General features: G+C 27.9%; 2 protein-coding genes across 3 annotated transcripts; both read right to left on the bottom strand.

Annotated features, from left to right (window-relative positions):
- Positions 1–5,400: 5,400 nt before the first annotated feature.
- On the bottom strand, positions 5,401–10,530 carry LOC125594286 (protein DETOXIFICATION 40-like). 2 transcript variants are annotated; one of them, XM_048770544.1, is made up of 7 exons: positions 10,076–10,529; positions 9,348–9,979; positions 6,636–6,692; positions 6,243–6,481; positions 6,037–6,155; positions 5,835–5,921; positions 5,401–5,747 (listed from the first exon to the last, which is right to left on the bottom strand). In XM_048770544.1, the coding sequence occupies exons 1-7, from the start codon at positions 10,409–10,411 to the stop codon at positions 5,682–5,684; spliced, it is 1,536 nt and encodes a 511-aa protein (XP_048626501.1). In that variant the 5' UTR covers positions 10,412–10,529; the 3' UTR covers positions 5,401–5,681. The 2 variants fall into 2 exon arrangements, with proteins under 2 accessions (XP_048626501.1, XP_048626502.1); XM_048770545.1 differs by lacking the exon at positions 6,037–6,155 and having other exon boundaries at positions 10,076–10,530.
- Positions 10,531–12,888: 2,358 nt separating this feature from the next.
- LOC125594287 (protein DETOXIFICATION 40-like) lies at positions 12,889–16,305 on the bottom strand. Its single transcript, XM_048770546.1, has 5 exons — positions 16,059–16,305; positions 13,513–13,751; positions 13,310–13,428; positions 13,139–13,225; positions 12,889–13,049 (listed from the first exon to the last, which is right to left on the bottom strand). The coding sequence occupies exons 1-5, from the start codon at positions 16,178–16,180 to the stop codon at positions 12,990–12,992; spliced, it is 627 nt and encodes a 208-aa protein (XP_048626503.1). The 5' UTR covers positions 16,181–16,305; the 3' UTR covers positions 12,889–12,989.
- Between the last annotated feature and the right edge of the window lie 398 nt (positions 16,306–16,703).

The following is a 16,703-nucleotide window of genomic DNA, read 5'->3' as shown; positions in this document are numbered from 1 at the left end:
ATATTACAACAACACTAATAGTCATGTAAGTTTGATCCGGAACCTTCAAAACTTCCAAATATTGTCCAATTTTATTTTGTGTAGTTGAAGATGATTTTTGTTGTTGTTGTTGATGATGTCTTTTCGTACAATTCTTTCTTGTTCATATTGAATATATTCACGAGTATTAATATCATCGATAAAAGTTAGTCTTTTAGCAATATTTTATGTTTCTCTTCTACTTTCTTGTTCTGATCTAATAAGGAGAGTTATTTTTACTTCGAAATGCACTAGCAGATCATATATCATTACCTAAATCACTTTATGAAATAATATAATATTTTGTTTGAAGTTTAATATTAATTAAGTAATTTTGTTTAAAATTTTATATTTTAAATAATATTTTATTGATTAATATTATTGTAATATGTTTATATATGTGCTAGTTATTTACAAAAGTTTTATGAATTCAAATTAGTTATGACAAATATAATGATCATATTATAAAATATAAATAGTTTAAAATTAAGTTTAAAGTTTTACTTTTGGAGAAAAATACTTTTAAATTTCAAATATAAAATTTTAGAAATCTTAAAATAGAGTTTTTTTTTGGAAATGCTCCTAAGACATGGTTATGTATCAACAGACGAAAACCAGCTTTAAAAAAGACAAATAAACGAAATAAAAAGTCTAACTGTTGACAAAAAAGCGCTAATGGAACGTGGCGGCCACTAAACTATATTTAGAAAGAAATTGTTAGTTTAAATCCTTTTTCTACTATTTATTTTTTTAGGTGATTAAGATCCTTTTCTTTTAGTTATTGTCAAGGTTGATGAGAATAGCAATTTAACCAAAAATTAACAGGAATTTGTCTAAAAACTAACAGGAATTTGTCTTTCCATTTTTAGTTTATTTTCTATATTTCATAATTCTTATTATGGTTCGTTAAATTTATATTAAACACGATGTGTATGTTTATAAAATTCCCCATTAACTATAAGCAAACAGACTCATTATGTGGTGAGGAGAGAACCAGCATGTCTTTTACTCCATATTTTTCAGTGTCACATCGCAAACAAAGCTGGGCTCGATATGTGGTACTTGTTCAATACCTAATTTCAGTTTTCGTAGCCCCATGATATTTGGCACAGTGATGACCCTGCCCAATTTATGAGAAAACCAGTTCCTATTTTTTTAACATTCAAAATGTAGAAATTTTTAAACAACCAAAGTGCATTACATTCAAAAAGAGAGACCTTGAAGGATTTCCAATCAAACAAAATTTCAGCACGTTAGAAGTTGTAGGTACGTAGTTAGTAGCAACCAAAAAAAAGAACCAAGATCTATCCAGTATAAGAAATTAGGATTTTGGAGAGGCATATGCAAATCAACAGTAATAATAAAACAAGGGGTTTTTGCCAAAACTAACCCACAACTTGATTTTAACCCCAAACATATACCCAAACTTGAATCAAATACAAAACTAACCTAAAAACCTTGTGAAATTACAGCCCAACCCCTTGTGACCAAATAAAAAAATAGAAGTTATTTTTACGAATATAACCCTAGTAAGTCGTCTGAGTCGTCTGAGATGTTGGAAGTCGTCTGGACAACTTCAAAGTAAGTCTTCTGGTGTAGCTGATCTTAAAAATAATTTATAAATTTTTTAAAAAATATTTTGATAAGCGAAAAATTAAAATCATGTAATTATAAACAGTTTTAAGTGATAAATTTATAACAAAATTGAATTGTTTTCAACATAGATGAGTGTAGGTAGTGAATCATAGTATTCTTTGGTCTAGGATTTGGAAACATATGTTATAGTATTGTATATATTCTTAGGGTTAGATTTTGGAAAGCTTGAATATTTTTTTGAAAAATTGAATTTTTACCTATACGTATTTATTTTTATGTATAGTAAACACTTTTGAAGTTTAATTTGATTTTATGAAGTGTTTATTTAGTTAATTAAGTTTAGGGGTTATGCTTAGGGTCTAGACGACTTATATTTCAGTCGTCTGGTGAAGAAATTAAAACAGACGACTTACATGTAAGTTGTCCAAATATTCCCGCCTAAAATTTAAAAAAAAAAAAATTCCCGCTTAAATAATTTAAACCAGACGACTTTTTTGTAAGTCGTCTCGGAAGTCGTCTGGGAAGTCTTCTATTTTAGTTTTCCGCTAAAAATATTTTAATTTCCCGCTAAAAATATTAAACTCTTCTGGACGACTTACAAGTAAGTCGTTTAGTAAATCGTCTGAATCAAAAATATTTAACCTAATTAGATTTTTTGTCTCCATATATAAAGGAAAATTTACATATTATCTCTCCTCCTCTCCAATTGCTGCAACAAAAATGTAATGTTCATCATTCTAAAACTCTTCAACGTCTCTAATCTCTTTGACTTGAAAACACCAAACTTTATATGAATTTTTCAGTTTTGTCTCATGTATTTCTTACTAATCTATCTCTTTTGCAGGTTTTTAATCAGATGGTACTCATCTTCCACTAATTTAAAGGTAGATCTATTAATTTTAGATATGTATTTTTATGTGTTCTACAAAGGTAGATTTATCTAATCTTCCAATCATTTTCTCAGTTTTTAAGTCATTTGAACATTTTGGATTTGCAGGTTTTTCATATCTGGATTTGATATGTAGGTTTTTTAAATCTGGAAGACTTCTGAGACGATTTACATGTTAGTCGTCTAAAATATAATGCACTAGACGACTTCCAGGTAGTCTTCTGACAAAGTCTCCCTTTCATAATAGATCTGAGTGTTTTTGGTAAGTTTTTATGTCTGATTTTTCTTCATTTGGTAACTTCTTGTTGTATAAAGTTCTTACTTTTTTTCCCAAACTAAAACTCTCCAAACCCACTCTAATCTCTTTGACTTCAAAACACCAAAATATATATGAATTTTTCAGTTTTGTCTCATGTCTTTCTTACTAATCTATCTTTTTTGCAGATTTTTAATCAGATGGTACTCATCTTCCACTCATTTAAAAGTAGATCTATTAATTTTAGATATGTATTTTTGTGTGTTCTATAAAGGTAGATTTATCTAATCTTCCACTCATTTATTTCTGTTTTTTAAGTCATTTGAATGTTTTTGGATATGCAGGTTTTTCAGATCTGGAAGACTTCTGGGATGACTTACCTGTTAGTCGTCTAAAATATAATGCACTAGACGACTTCCAAGAAGTCTTCCATACTACTTCCATTTCAGTCGTCTGGACTTCCTGAAAGTCGTCTGGACTTCCTAGAAGTCGTCTGGACTTCCTGGAAGTCTTCTGACAAAGTCTTCTTTCATATCAAGTGGAGTCCAAGCTTGTCTTTGTAGAGGAATGATCTATAATAGTTTTGTTTGTGGTATGTTTTGTGAATTGCATGTCTAATCTTTTAGTTGTGAATTTTTTGTAAAATCAGTAATAATGTTTCCCAAGATGTAATACATGTGCTAACAATGTGTTTACACATTTACAAATCAATGAAATAATAGACTTCAGTAGCCTTTTTCTTATCTTTGGATCTGTCATATGCAATAATAAACTCCAATGGCTTTTTTTCTCATCTTAATAAACAAGAATGTTGGTAACTTCATATTGATACAACATTTTAAGAAGCATTTTAACCCTTCTTCCAACTCATAACAATAATCATCATTAGTGTCTATAACAATAATACTTAAGAGATGGAAACAAACAATAGTAACTAGTCAAGGCATATCATATTTTTTATTTGAAAAGCTTAGTCAAATTTAGTAAAACTAAGGGAGAAAACATATTTTGTAAATATGAGTATTACATATCTTGAAATTACTTATCACTCTTAAAAATATAAGTTCTTCAGAAACTAGCGTAGAAGACTTAAAAACTAGCGGTCTTCTCGGATCAGTTAGAAACTTTAATTAACGTGAATGTTGGTAACCTCATAAATATCACCAATTAAGTTATAACTTTCATTCATTAGCCCAAATATTCATTAATAAACATGAATTAACAAGAAAATGTTAAAAAGTCTTTATAGTTTTAGAGAAAATACAAGTTTATTAAACATTGACGCAGACGACATCTACGGATGTCATCTAGTAAACTTCCAGAGAAGTCGTCCATTTAGGTCGACGCGGACGACTTCAATCTAAGTATTCCAGACGACTAAAATATAAGTTGTATGGTCAACGCAGAGGTTATTTTTGCAATTGACTTTGAAATCTGTTATTTGAAACGACTGAAAAATAAGTCGTCTACTTTTGTTTAGTTAAAAAAACTCCAAAAAAGCTAGACGACTTACATTTCAGTCGTCATAGGTTAGTTTTGCATTTGACTAGATTATTTCAAAAGTTTGACTTTCCTGGACGACTTACATTTCAGTCGTCTCGTAAAAATTAAAATATCAATATTTTTTAAAAATTAGACGACTTACAATTAAGTCATCATAGGTTAGTTTTGCAATTGAAAAAAAAACTTCAATATTTAATTATATATAGACGATTTACAATTCAATCATCCGTCAGACGATTTACAATTATACTTTGCAATTGTAAGTCGTCCAGGATTTACGAGGTTTGACCAGAATCTCGGAATAAAATTATGGATGACTTACATGTAAGTCGTTGGGCAGATGACTGAATTATAAGTCGTCTGGGTATAATTAAATATTGAAGTTTTTTTTTCAATTGCAAAACTAACCTATAACGACTTAATTGTAAGTCGTTTAGTGTTAATAAAATATTGATATTTCAATTTTCACCAGACGACTGAAATGTAAGTCGTCCGAGAAAGTCAAACTTCTGAAATAATCCAGTCAAATGCAAAACTAACCTATGACCACTGAAATGTAAGTCGTCTTGGTTCTTTGGAGATTTTTTTGTAACCAAACAAAATCAGACGACTTAACTTTCAGTCGTCTCAGAAAACATATTTCAAAGTCAATTGCAAAAAAAGAACCTCTGCGTTGACCAGACGACTTCCAGATAAATTGTCTGGACGAACATATATGGAAAAAAACTCGATTTCATACCTTAAATTGGTGAGATAACTTCCTTAGCACACATAAGGCTTCTCCAAGAACACATAATCTTAAAAAGTGACCCACCCAGAATCGTTAGCTTCTTTGACTCTATGAACCATAAAAAATGTAGAATCAAAATCTTGGGTTTTTTTAGCTTAATGTGGAGAGAAAGTGAGAGAGATGTTGTGTTTAGTTCATAAGAATGGAGAAAAAAGAAGGGAAAATCAATTTTGGGAGCATTAAGAGCTTAAAATTGGTTGTTCATGGTGGTTAGGGTATTGATGACAATGGCAATCTTGTAATTACTTGAAGAGTAAAAATGTCATTTTCGAAAAAAAAAAAAAATTGATGGCATTTTCGTGAATTATATAAACTTGTGAGGTGAATAAGGCATTAACTAATTTCCAAAAAAAAAAAAAGTTAGTTTTGTGTTTGACTTTGAGTTGTATGTCAATTTTGCAAAAAGCCCATAAAACAATAACTATTTCAATCTGCCGTACAAAATACTATATAGTACCCATCTATTTTTATTTTAAGCAAGCAAAGCACATCTATCAATGAAAGCTTAGATCGAGGATTCAAGATAACTATAGTACCCATTACACGGGTTATCTTGAGCATTTGCATCGGTTTTCATACACCAATGAATCCATTCGGTTTACTGGATACCAAATTTACATCGTCTTGCATTATTCGGGAACCACTTCTAGTTTTTTGTTGCTCCATTTGTCCAACCTTTTAGAAGCTTCTTCTACCTGAAGAAAAAAAATATCCGATTAGTCTTAGAAGTGTATCAAATCAATGACATATAGTTGAATATACGTAGATAAACACAAACTTACCTCTTTTGTCCAGTCTGTTCTAAACGTGACCCACGCTAAAATAACGGTTTGTATAAGGGTACCACATATCATTCCGGTCCATATACCCTATATCATCAACGAATTAGTCTCATTAATAGTCCCAGAATCATTGGACTAACCAAATTTAAATTGAAAGTATTTGAATTATATTTTGAAGTGAAAAACAAGAAGACTATATTGCCTTGGCATCGAACTTGAAGTAAAACCCAAAGATAACCCCAAGAGGAATTCCGACAATGTAATAACATCCAACGTTAACTTTCGCCACAAACGCTTGCCAACCGCATCCAACCGCCACACCTTAAATGAAAGTTTCCATTTGTTTTTTTAAAGAAATTCCTTTATCTCGGTTTGTGAAATTGCGAGTTCTAAATAAAAAGACTATACCAGAAAGAACGGGTTGGATTCCATTGAGAACAAGCGTCAAGGCAAGTAGCGGGCAAAGATCAGAAACCGCGACCGAAACCTTTTTACCCTCAGTGAACGCATAACTCAAGAAGTCACGGCATGCCAAAATAACAATGGCTAAGATCACACTTGTGATTAAGGAATATATGTTGACGATGATTACAGAAAACGCTGCTGATTTAGGGTTTCCAGCTCCAAGTTCATTACTCACTCTTACACTGGATCAACATAAAACCACTCAAATACACACTCGAATTTAATTGGACAAAAGAAAGATCAGCGTTCAGTGTGATTTATACTTGAGTGGGTATAAAATGTTATAACATCTACTTTTTGGGTAAATAAATTGAATATAGAGTTATAGACATATACCTTATCGCTGCATTGAACCCAACAGATATCATAAACACCCATCCTGAAATCGTCATGCTGAAACACACAAAACCAATTTGTATACTGTCGTAAGAAATGAGCAAAATATAGTAATAAAAAATTGATACGTTTGTTGTCATACAACTCTAAAATATCCCCTTTTAGTGCAAATTGTGAAGGAAGAGACTTCTTTTTTCTCTCATTTGGTTCAAGTACCAAACCTTTTTCCAATAGTTTAATTTATTTTCTTTTCAAAATAGAGTAATTTTATAATAAGTTTAGATTATAATTTAATGATATTTTATTTCAAATGAAAAATAAAGTGATGGACAAAAAATAGATGAATTACTTTATTTATAGAGTAAACATATTTTATTTTATTATAGAATAAAAAATAGAATATGGTGGAAGCTCCTTTATTCTAAATGAAAATAGAATCAGATAGGAGATGCTCTAAACTTGGTGACTTCATCTGTTCGGCGAAAAAACAAAAGTTTAGGATAAATTAGAAAAACTAAGTACGATTCCTCGGAAGCACTAGATTTATTATTTGAATAATTTACTAATTAGTGGAAGAATATTGTATGTTATCTTCAACCAAATAAAGGAGATTGTGCTTTTTATCTGTTAATTGGACGAAGAAAGTATGTTTTGTTGGAATCCAAGTAAGATAACTTCAAAATTAAAATCTGAGAAAAGAAAAAATATTTAAATGCTGACAGAGTAATTTTAAAGTAAAATACTAATGTACAAGAGGAAGACAAAAGAGAGGAAATGTAATGTGACCAAAGATTATGTCTGTAGCGGAAAAATAGTCAAATTTGTTCGCCACTAACTTACATTTCAGAGCTACAACCAAACTTCATTTTGTACTCCTACACAAAGTTTTGTTCTCTGCTTCTCTTATCGAAATCCAAATACTATTATTGTCGAATGGTTTTAGAAATCATACATCGGAAAAGTATATAACCATACGTTTTTCATAATCTAAAGAGAAAATAAAGAAACTATATGTTTACTGAAACTATTTTGTCTTCTTGAAAAGAGAAATAAAGCATGAAAGAATGTGTATATATCAATGTCTACTTGGGCAAGAAAAAAAAATTAGATTGTCAATCGCTAAGCACAATTTATTCCTAATAAACATCAGTTTACTGCATGATAATGAAACTTATATTAACTATACACTTTAATATGTCATCTAGCAACATAATTTTTAAACTAATTTAATTAATATTTCAGTATTTAAAATTTAAATAACAAAAAATAAAATTACAATTTAATAAATCTGATTATATAATTTTAACATATAAATATATACTGTTATAATATAATATTTTCATAGATATAAAAATAATTAAATAATTGTTTGATTCGTATTAAATGATTTATTATGCAACCTAGTTTTAACTTATATACACAATATAAATTTAAATATGTTAGATATAAATTTATAGAATTAATAAATATTAAATATATAATAAATATAGTTAGATAACTTAAAATTAACTTAGAAATTATATAAGTAAATTAAAAATATACACACATGCACAAAATTATAAAATTTCTAGATTTTACAATATATTATAATTTCTAAGATGTTAAAAAGATAACTAATTATAATTTATAAAAAAAATATTTTCCAAATTTAGAATTGAAAATAAATAAATAATTGATAAAAATAATGAAAATTTGTTTATATTATTTTTTAGTATAACAAAACAAGTTACAATTGATATTATAAAATCTTACGAGTTATTTCGATAATCATGCAATATATTAATAAAATATGAGACGGAATTACGAAACACATTAACTTATTTATATAATAATTATATTAAAAGATGTAATACTTTGTTTCAGTTTTAATTTATCAAAATAAACTAAAATAAATATGCAACAAACCAAATAAACGAATGCTTCCATTTTGATTATTATTTAGATATATTTATACAAAGTTTAACGTGACTATAGAATGTTAAATATAAAGATGAAATTTTATTTAAACATATGTTATCCCGCAAATAAAAATATTATAAATTAATGCAATACATATTAAATTTCTAAAGACTATTTTATTAAAAGTAAAATATTTTAAAATTATGATGTTGGGTTATAGTATGGGCTAGTTAATAGAATTACTATAAATTACTATTTTATTAAAAGTACAATATTATTTTTAAAATTATGAGGTTGGGTTATAGTATGGGTTAGTTAATAGAATAACTATAAATTATTTTTCAATTTGTATTTAAGAATACTCTTAACAAATCTAACATATGAATCAACTTAATGCTTCCAATTTGTTTCAAAAAATTGAAAATGATATCTAACCTTATTCATATGTTCTAAAGCTAAAAATGACCTTTTTCATATTTTATTTTAATAATTTTGAATACTTAAACTGAGAAAATCTATGTAGAATAGTGATTATAACTTTTTTAGAATTTAAAGCTCAATTTAAAAATAAATAACATACACAAATTAAATAAATTTATTTTAAACTTAATTATAATTTTTATTAAATACCTTTTTGTAGATGAAAAAATTATGCATTTTGAAATCACGGATTAAAATCTCATTTGGTTTTAGAGAAAATCCCTTTTATGTATCTTATGTTATTTGCTGTTTATAACTAGAATGTGGTATATAGTATTATACCCTATGTAAACTGTAAGAAAACAAATGAAGAACATGTAAAAAAAGACTTACCAAATGGAGAGAGAATCTAGAGCAAGCTCCGGATTCTCGAGGAGTCCGGCAAGAAGAACCAAGATCTGAAAATACCAAGTCTCAAGGCAAAGCATCACGGCGGAGGCGGCGGAGAGTTTGAAAAAACTCGGTAACCCAGAAAATGCTTGCACACTAAACCCTCTCCACGTCTGACAACACCGTTCACTCGTCACGATGTAAACAAACTGAGCCACCACTATAATCCACCACGAGAGACTGAGCACGAGCGACGCTCCAAGAAGCCCCATGCCAAGCTTGTAAACAGCGAGCCAGCTTAAGAAAAGGTGAACAAAGAGAGTGGCCGTAGAGATGAAAGCACTCGGTGCCACGATGCTTTGCGCCTGGAGGAACTTTTGGATCGGGAAGTTTACGGCGTAGGCAAAGATTTGAGGAATTAGGCCGTATACAAAGATTGACGCGGCGGAAGCTATCTCCGGCGACTCTCCGAGGAAAAGCAAAATAGGTTTGGAGAAGATGTAGATTAACGTTAGGAGAAGGCCCGTGAGAGTAAGCAAAACGGTGGATCTCTGGAGATAAATGCCAAGCATCTCGTATTTTCTACCTCCAAACGCTTGACCACACAACGTCTCTACCGCACTACCCATCCCTAGCTAAGAATTTTCAAAAAAAAAAAAAAAAAAAATCCCTCAAAAACACATACACATGCAAAACAGAACACAGAGACATGTTGTGTAGTTTTTGTTTACCATGAGACCGTAGGCGAAGATTTGGATTCCAGTGTTACCAAGAGAAGCGGCGGCGAGTTCTAGGTTGCCTAGATGGCCAGAGAAGATTTGAGTGGACATGGACATGAGGTAGTTAATCATGTAGACGATGACCGCAGGTGCAGCAAGCTTGAAGAGCAGCTTGGATTCAATCATCGTGGCCTTACGAAGGCGGTGAAATAACGGAGTTTCAACGTCGGAAAGCACTCTCTCTAGCTCGCCGTTGCTTGACTCCGTCGATGGAGAAAGCGGTACAGTTCCATCAGCCGGAGGGTAGAGAAGCGGTTGGTATACGCCATCGTATTGAGACGAGTCCATGAAGAAGCGTAAGGTTTGCTCTCTCTTTTTTGTTTTTTGTTTTGTTTTGGGTGCTGTCACTGGGGAATGGGGACTATCGCCTGAGGATGTGCATGGCTTGTGTACTCTAGTGTATGTCTTTTGGAGGGTTGCGAGTGGCGGCTAAAGGCAATTTACAATAAAGTGTTTTCTTGGGTTTGTTAATAAGATGGTTTTCCTACTTTCATTAAGGATATATTTAACATTACCCTATTAAAATAAAAGTCACAACTTCTATTTATTATGATATCACATTTTATATAATCAACACATATAAAACTGTTTTAACTTTATTTTTAATTATAAAATATCTGTTGACAAAAAATCTTACTAAAATTTTAAATATATTTTGTATAATAATGCATTAATTAATTTCATAATTAGCAGTGTAATATTATCCAAATCAATGTTAATTAAAATTTTATTATAAAATTAAAATTAAAATTTGTATGCTACTTTCATAAATTTTCTAATTATAGTCTATATTATATTAAAATAGAAGTACTGTATAACTTAAATTTAAAAAAATATATTAAATTATTCAATGAACTTATTTTATTACCTTTTTAAAAATAAATCTTTCCTTTAAAATACTATTCACAATTAAAAGAGGTTTAAATTCGTAACCAAGTATAAAATGTTACTACAATAGTAAGTCTAAATTATTTAAACATAACAATATATTTACTTAAAAATCCTTCTATAGACTAAAATTATAGATGCTAAAGTATAATTTTCAAAAACACAACAAGGAAACAATTATCTATTCTATAATATAACTAAATAAATTTTTAAAAATATTTTATGCAAACTGTGATAAAAATATACCTATATTGTATATGAATTAGAATTTTGGCTTGTTGTATATTTTTATGTTATAAAGTTGTATTACATCAAATAAGGAAATTTGTTTAAAATTATATAACTTATGAGTTATGACTTAGTTTATTCAATATTTTGTATTCACAGTTTTATTAACTCTCTTTTCGGCACGTGCATTTTGACCTGAACCCGAAAAAACAAATCAAAACCGATGCAAAAATACCTATTGATTTTTTTTTGGACCCGCTGGTCTTTGTTTGTGTGTGGGTACCCAAAGTACCCAAAACATTTTGTGTATATTTATGTATATTTGAGTATTTCATATATGTTTCAGTATTACAAATATTTTTTAAAGTTTCGGGTTTTCCTTTTCGGTTATAGTTTCGGTTAAAATTTCAAAATTCTAAGTTAATATTTAGGGTATCCATATAAAACTTTGGATATTTTTGGTTCTTTGAGTACGGTTCTGGGTAAGATTTTGGGTTTTTTTGGAGACACGAATATTTTTGGATATTTGTTTTCGTGTTTTGGCTTTTTTAGATTTTTTGGGTATTTTGAGTCTTTTTTATCCTAAATACCCAAACCGACCCAGATCCATTACGTATCCAAATTACATGTATTTTACAGGTAATTTAATTATGGACATGAACCAACATGTATCCAAAAGGAAACGACCTGAACTGATTTTTTTTTCAAATACCTAGTTGGGTCCAAATGGAAAGGACTTCGGGCTAGTACCCAAAGAACTCGGATCTAAAAGAAATCGATTTGTATCCGACCCGAATACTCAAATGACCAAACCTACTCTCTCTTATTAGATTTTGTGTGTATTTTATAATAGTCACATTTGTTAATAGTGAGACTTAAGATTTACATTGGATTTTTTTGGCAATTTAATAGTATAGATTTGTAGGGGTTTTTTCATTTTTTTAAAACAAATGTAGGTTTTTCATAATTTTAAGCTTATCTTAGATAACAAAATGTTATTATAAATAATTTTTATAAAATATATTTAAGGTAACAAATAGAATTTTGTTTTAACAGATGGTTTACTAAAGTGTTTTTATAAATTTGATTTTGTAAATATTTGGAATTATATAATGTAAGATGAAATGGTATAAATGTTTTATGATATATGCTAAATCATTTTTATAATTGATGTTTAAGTATTGTAGGTCCATATTAAGTATAAGATATGGTATATAACATTATTGCATAACAACCACAATGAATTGGATGATAAAATAATATAGAAAAGTGTATCAAATGAAATGAGGAATAAAAATAGGATCCCTTTGAATATTTAAATTTTGTAGGGTTAGACTAGGTAGGAACAAAAAATAATAAATCGTTATACATGGATCCAACAAACTTTTTATAGTAAATTTTTAGAATGATTTTCTTTTAATATATATATATATATATATATATATATATATATATATATATTAATATTTTATATATTTATATTTGCACTAAATTGAAAACATCATGTTGAAAACTCTCCGCTAGTAATATTCTAATACAAGCCATTTTTTTCATCCCCATTTTTTTTGGATTCAACTGTTCATCAGATTGAATTAAACAACATTTAATTTCCTTTCCCTTATGTTTAATATCTATGCTGATATAATAAGTTTAATTAAATGTATAATTCATTCTTAATTAATGCATAAAAATATAATGTTTGGGCAAAAAATAATATTTCAGGTTATTAATTCCAAGCTTAACATTATTTCTAAATTACTTCTGCTTTCTTGTTGCTCCATATGTCCAATCTTTTGGAAGCTTCTTCCACCTGAAACAAACATGATATTTTACTAGTCATGAAGTGTAACAAGATTCAAACGCAAACGCGGTGGCTTAAAAATGGTTAAGAGTGCTTACTTCTTTTGTCCAGTCTGTTCTGAACGTGACCCATGCCAAAATAACCGTCTGTATAAGCGTACCACAAATCATTCCGGTCCATATACCCTGAAACATCAATAATTTTAAATGCTATCATTAACCTTTAGTTACTCTCAAAACTAATACAAGAATCATTAAGAAGTATCTTACCTTGGCATCGTACTTGAAGTAAAACCCAAAGAGAGCCCCAAGAGGAATTCCAATAATGTAGTAACATCCAACGTTAACTTTTGCCACAAACGTTTGCCAACCGCATCCAACCGCCACACCTTAGATTAAAATTTCTCAATTGTAAGAAAAAGAGTTCTTTATATATTTTTGTTTGTGGTGTATGCAACATAAGTATGTATTACCAGAAAGGACAGGTTGAATTCCATTGAGAATAAGCGTTACAGCCAAAAGCGGACATAGATCAGACACCGCAGCTGATACTTTTTCACCTTCAGTGAATGCATAGCTCAAATAGTCACGGCACACCATAATAATGATGGCCAAGATCACACATGTGATTAATGAATATATGTTGACGATGATTACAGAAAACGCTGCTGATTTAGGGTTTCCAGCTCCAAGTTCATTACTCACTCTTACACTAGATCAACATCATAACATACACTTCGTCAAAAGTAAATAAAACTAATAATAAGGGAAAATTTCATAAAAATACGCAAACTATTTTTAAATTTTTTTTTGTGATGCGGTTTTAATAATTTTCTTATTTTAGTACACTCACTTTTAAAACAAACTCATTTTAATACCCAAAGTATGCTCATTTTATAATAAGTTTAAATTTTTCAAAATTCTCTAAAATTTAAAAGAAATCTTAAAATTTCAAATTTTATATTAATTTTTAAGAATAAAAATAACTGAACTTTTTTATACTATTAGTTTTAGTTTTAATTTCAAACTAGATTTGAATCCGCACATACGTCATACGTGCATATATATGTTTGTTTTTAAAATATCATTTAAAATATAATATAAGTTATAAAGATATATATTTAATATCAATTTTTATGTATATAATTTTATGATAATTTCCAAAAGAATTGGGATATACTATTCAATTTCAAAATTAGTTACTGAAATATATATATAGTTTGGTCTAGACTAAATATGATACAAAAAATAATTTCATAATGGCAATGTATTTGGCTTTTTTAAGAATGTTATTGTTTAGATGTATATAATGTTTCAGTTAGAAATATCCTATATGCATCAATTTAGGATAATTAGTTCAGTTTCTAATTAATGGTCCAACATAGACTTTTGTATGGTAGATAAAAAATAGAACCCTAAATTAATAGATTAGATTTAGTTTGTTATATGAAGTTTGAAAATAATTTATTTATTTTATAAAAAGTTAAGTTTTTCTAAATTTTAAAGTATTATCCAAAATTTAAATGATTTTATTCTTAAAAAAACTGAAAATAAAGTTTTCTTTTTTTAGAAGATTTTTGTTTTTGATTTTAGAGATTTATTTTGATTTTGTTTGAAACTTAATATTTTTGATTAAAATTATCATAGCTTAGATATTAAAATAATTATTATTTTAAAGTAAGTGTATTTAAATGAACAAAAGAAATTTTTTTTGGTATTAAACGAGATAGCAAGAAAGTTTTGAAGTTAACTAACTTAACAAAGTCAGTTGAGATATTTTTTATTGAATTTCTCCTAATAAGAATAACTAGGTTAAGATCCACGATTTGCGCATGATGAACATTATATATATCTAAATTATTTTATGTATTATGTGTTTTTACATATTATGAAATAATAAATATATATTGCATAATTAAAAAAATCTGTAAATATTACATATATAATTAAATTGGTGAAAACATATAAATAAATTTATTAATCCAAACAATATTTTTTTTATTTTGATAGGATATATAATTAAATTTAAATGATATTAACATTATATAGTATATTTTTGATAATAACGTCTATTAAATGATGCTTTCTATTCATATGTTTTTTTTAATTATTTGCATCTTTTATAGCAAAAACTTTAAATTACTGTAACACAATTTTTACTGTGGGATTAATAGTTTTAGTAATTTATATTTTTAAAAATAATTATGTCATCAATGTTTGTTCAAAGCTTTTATCAAAAAGTTGTTCAAAGTAAATTTCGAAATTAAAATATTTCTGTATTTTCTATGATATATATTTTAATTTAAAATGATATATATATCATTTAAAATGATATATATAAATATAATTTAAAATGATATATATATATATCATTTTAATCTTAATAATAATTAAATGAGACTTTTTACTTATATGATTTTGTAATCATTTGTATTTTGTCATAACAAAAAATTTAAACTATGGATCACAAATTTGAATGTGGGACTTTTAAGAGTTTTAGTAATTTATATTCGTTTTTAAAAATTCAAAATATAATATATACAGAAAAATTAAAAATTTTATTATATTGTTAATGTGTTGTTTAATTTATTTTAATAGTTTAAAATTAGAAAAATATGATAGAAGACACACTAATTTTTATCAAATCTTTCCTATTTAAAATCATTAATTATCATTTGTTAGCCATATTAGACAATTCTCTAATGTTTATTTAAGAAAATAATAAAAAACATTAATAATGAATTTTTGATTAATTTAATTAAAAGTTTATAATATATATATATAGATGGACTAATATATTTGTCGATTCTAAAATCATTATAGTGATGACACGTGGTTAAAAAAAATATTGTAATGCTTCCCAATTAATATATAAAGGATTCAGAGTTCATTATGATTTAGCATATTTGAGTGTGTGTAAAATGTAAGAATCCATATATATTTTTGGAGACGATAAATTGGTAATACTTAATTTTATATAATTAAAATTAAAGAAAGGAAGTTGGGACAAAGCGCAGACCTTATCGCTGCATTGAATCCAACAGATATCATAAACACCCATCCTGAAATCGTCATGCTGAGACAATAAAACAAATGAATATATAATATGGTAAGTCGAGCTAATATAAAGTGTGTATCCATATAAAGCTATAAGCTTTTGTTAATACAACATAGAATTTCAGATTTAGGAAATGGAGATTTTATATTTTAAAGATGCAAATTCTATCATGATTTGGTACAAGTCCCGAAATTGAATGGCTTCTTTTGTTTGGCTAGTATACTTTTGAGGAATTAAAAAAAAGCTAGTACGACTGCTGAAACACAATAGATCCATCTAAATAATGGAAGAATATAAAATAATTACATACAGAGAAAGAAGAAGATGCGGTTAACCGATAATTGGATGAATAAATAATGTTTTGTTGGATTCCAAATAATTTAACTTGATGATCAAAACCAAGAATTAAGTATTGATCACATTTACATGCTCATACAGAAACTGTAGGGTAAAATAGTAATACATATTGAAGATGAAAAGACAAAAACGAGGAAGCATGCTGTAGAAATTAGAAAGAGTGTTTTGTTTATAACCAAAGCAAACTTTCATATTTACAACCAAGCCTTGCTTTGTACTAAAACTGTAGAGAAATCATTTCTAAAATCA

Source organism: Brassica napus (assembly GCF_020379485.1).
Source record: "Brassica napus cultivar Da-Ae chromosome A5 unlocalized genomic scaffold, Da-Ae chrA05_Random_34, whole genome shotgun sequence".
NCBI classification, from domain to species: domain Eukaryota; kingdom Viridiplantae; phylum Streptophyta; class Magnoliopsida; order Brassicales; family Brassicaceae; genus Brassica; species Brassica napus.
The sequence above is the reverse complement of the archived record's forward strand: the minus strand, read 5'-3'. Positions and strand labels throughout refer to the sequence as shown.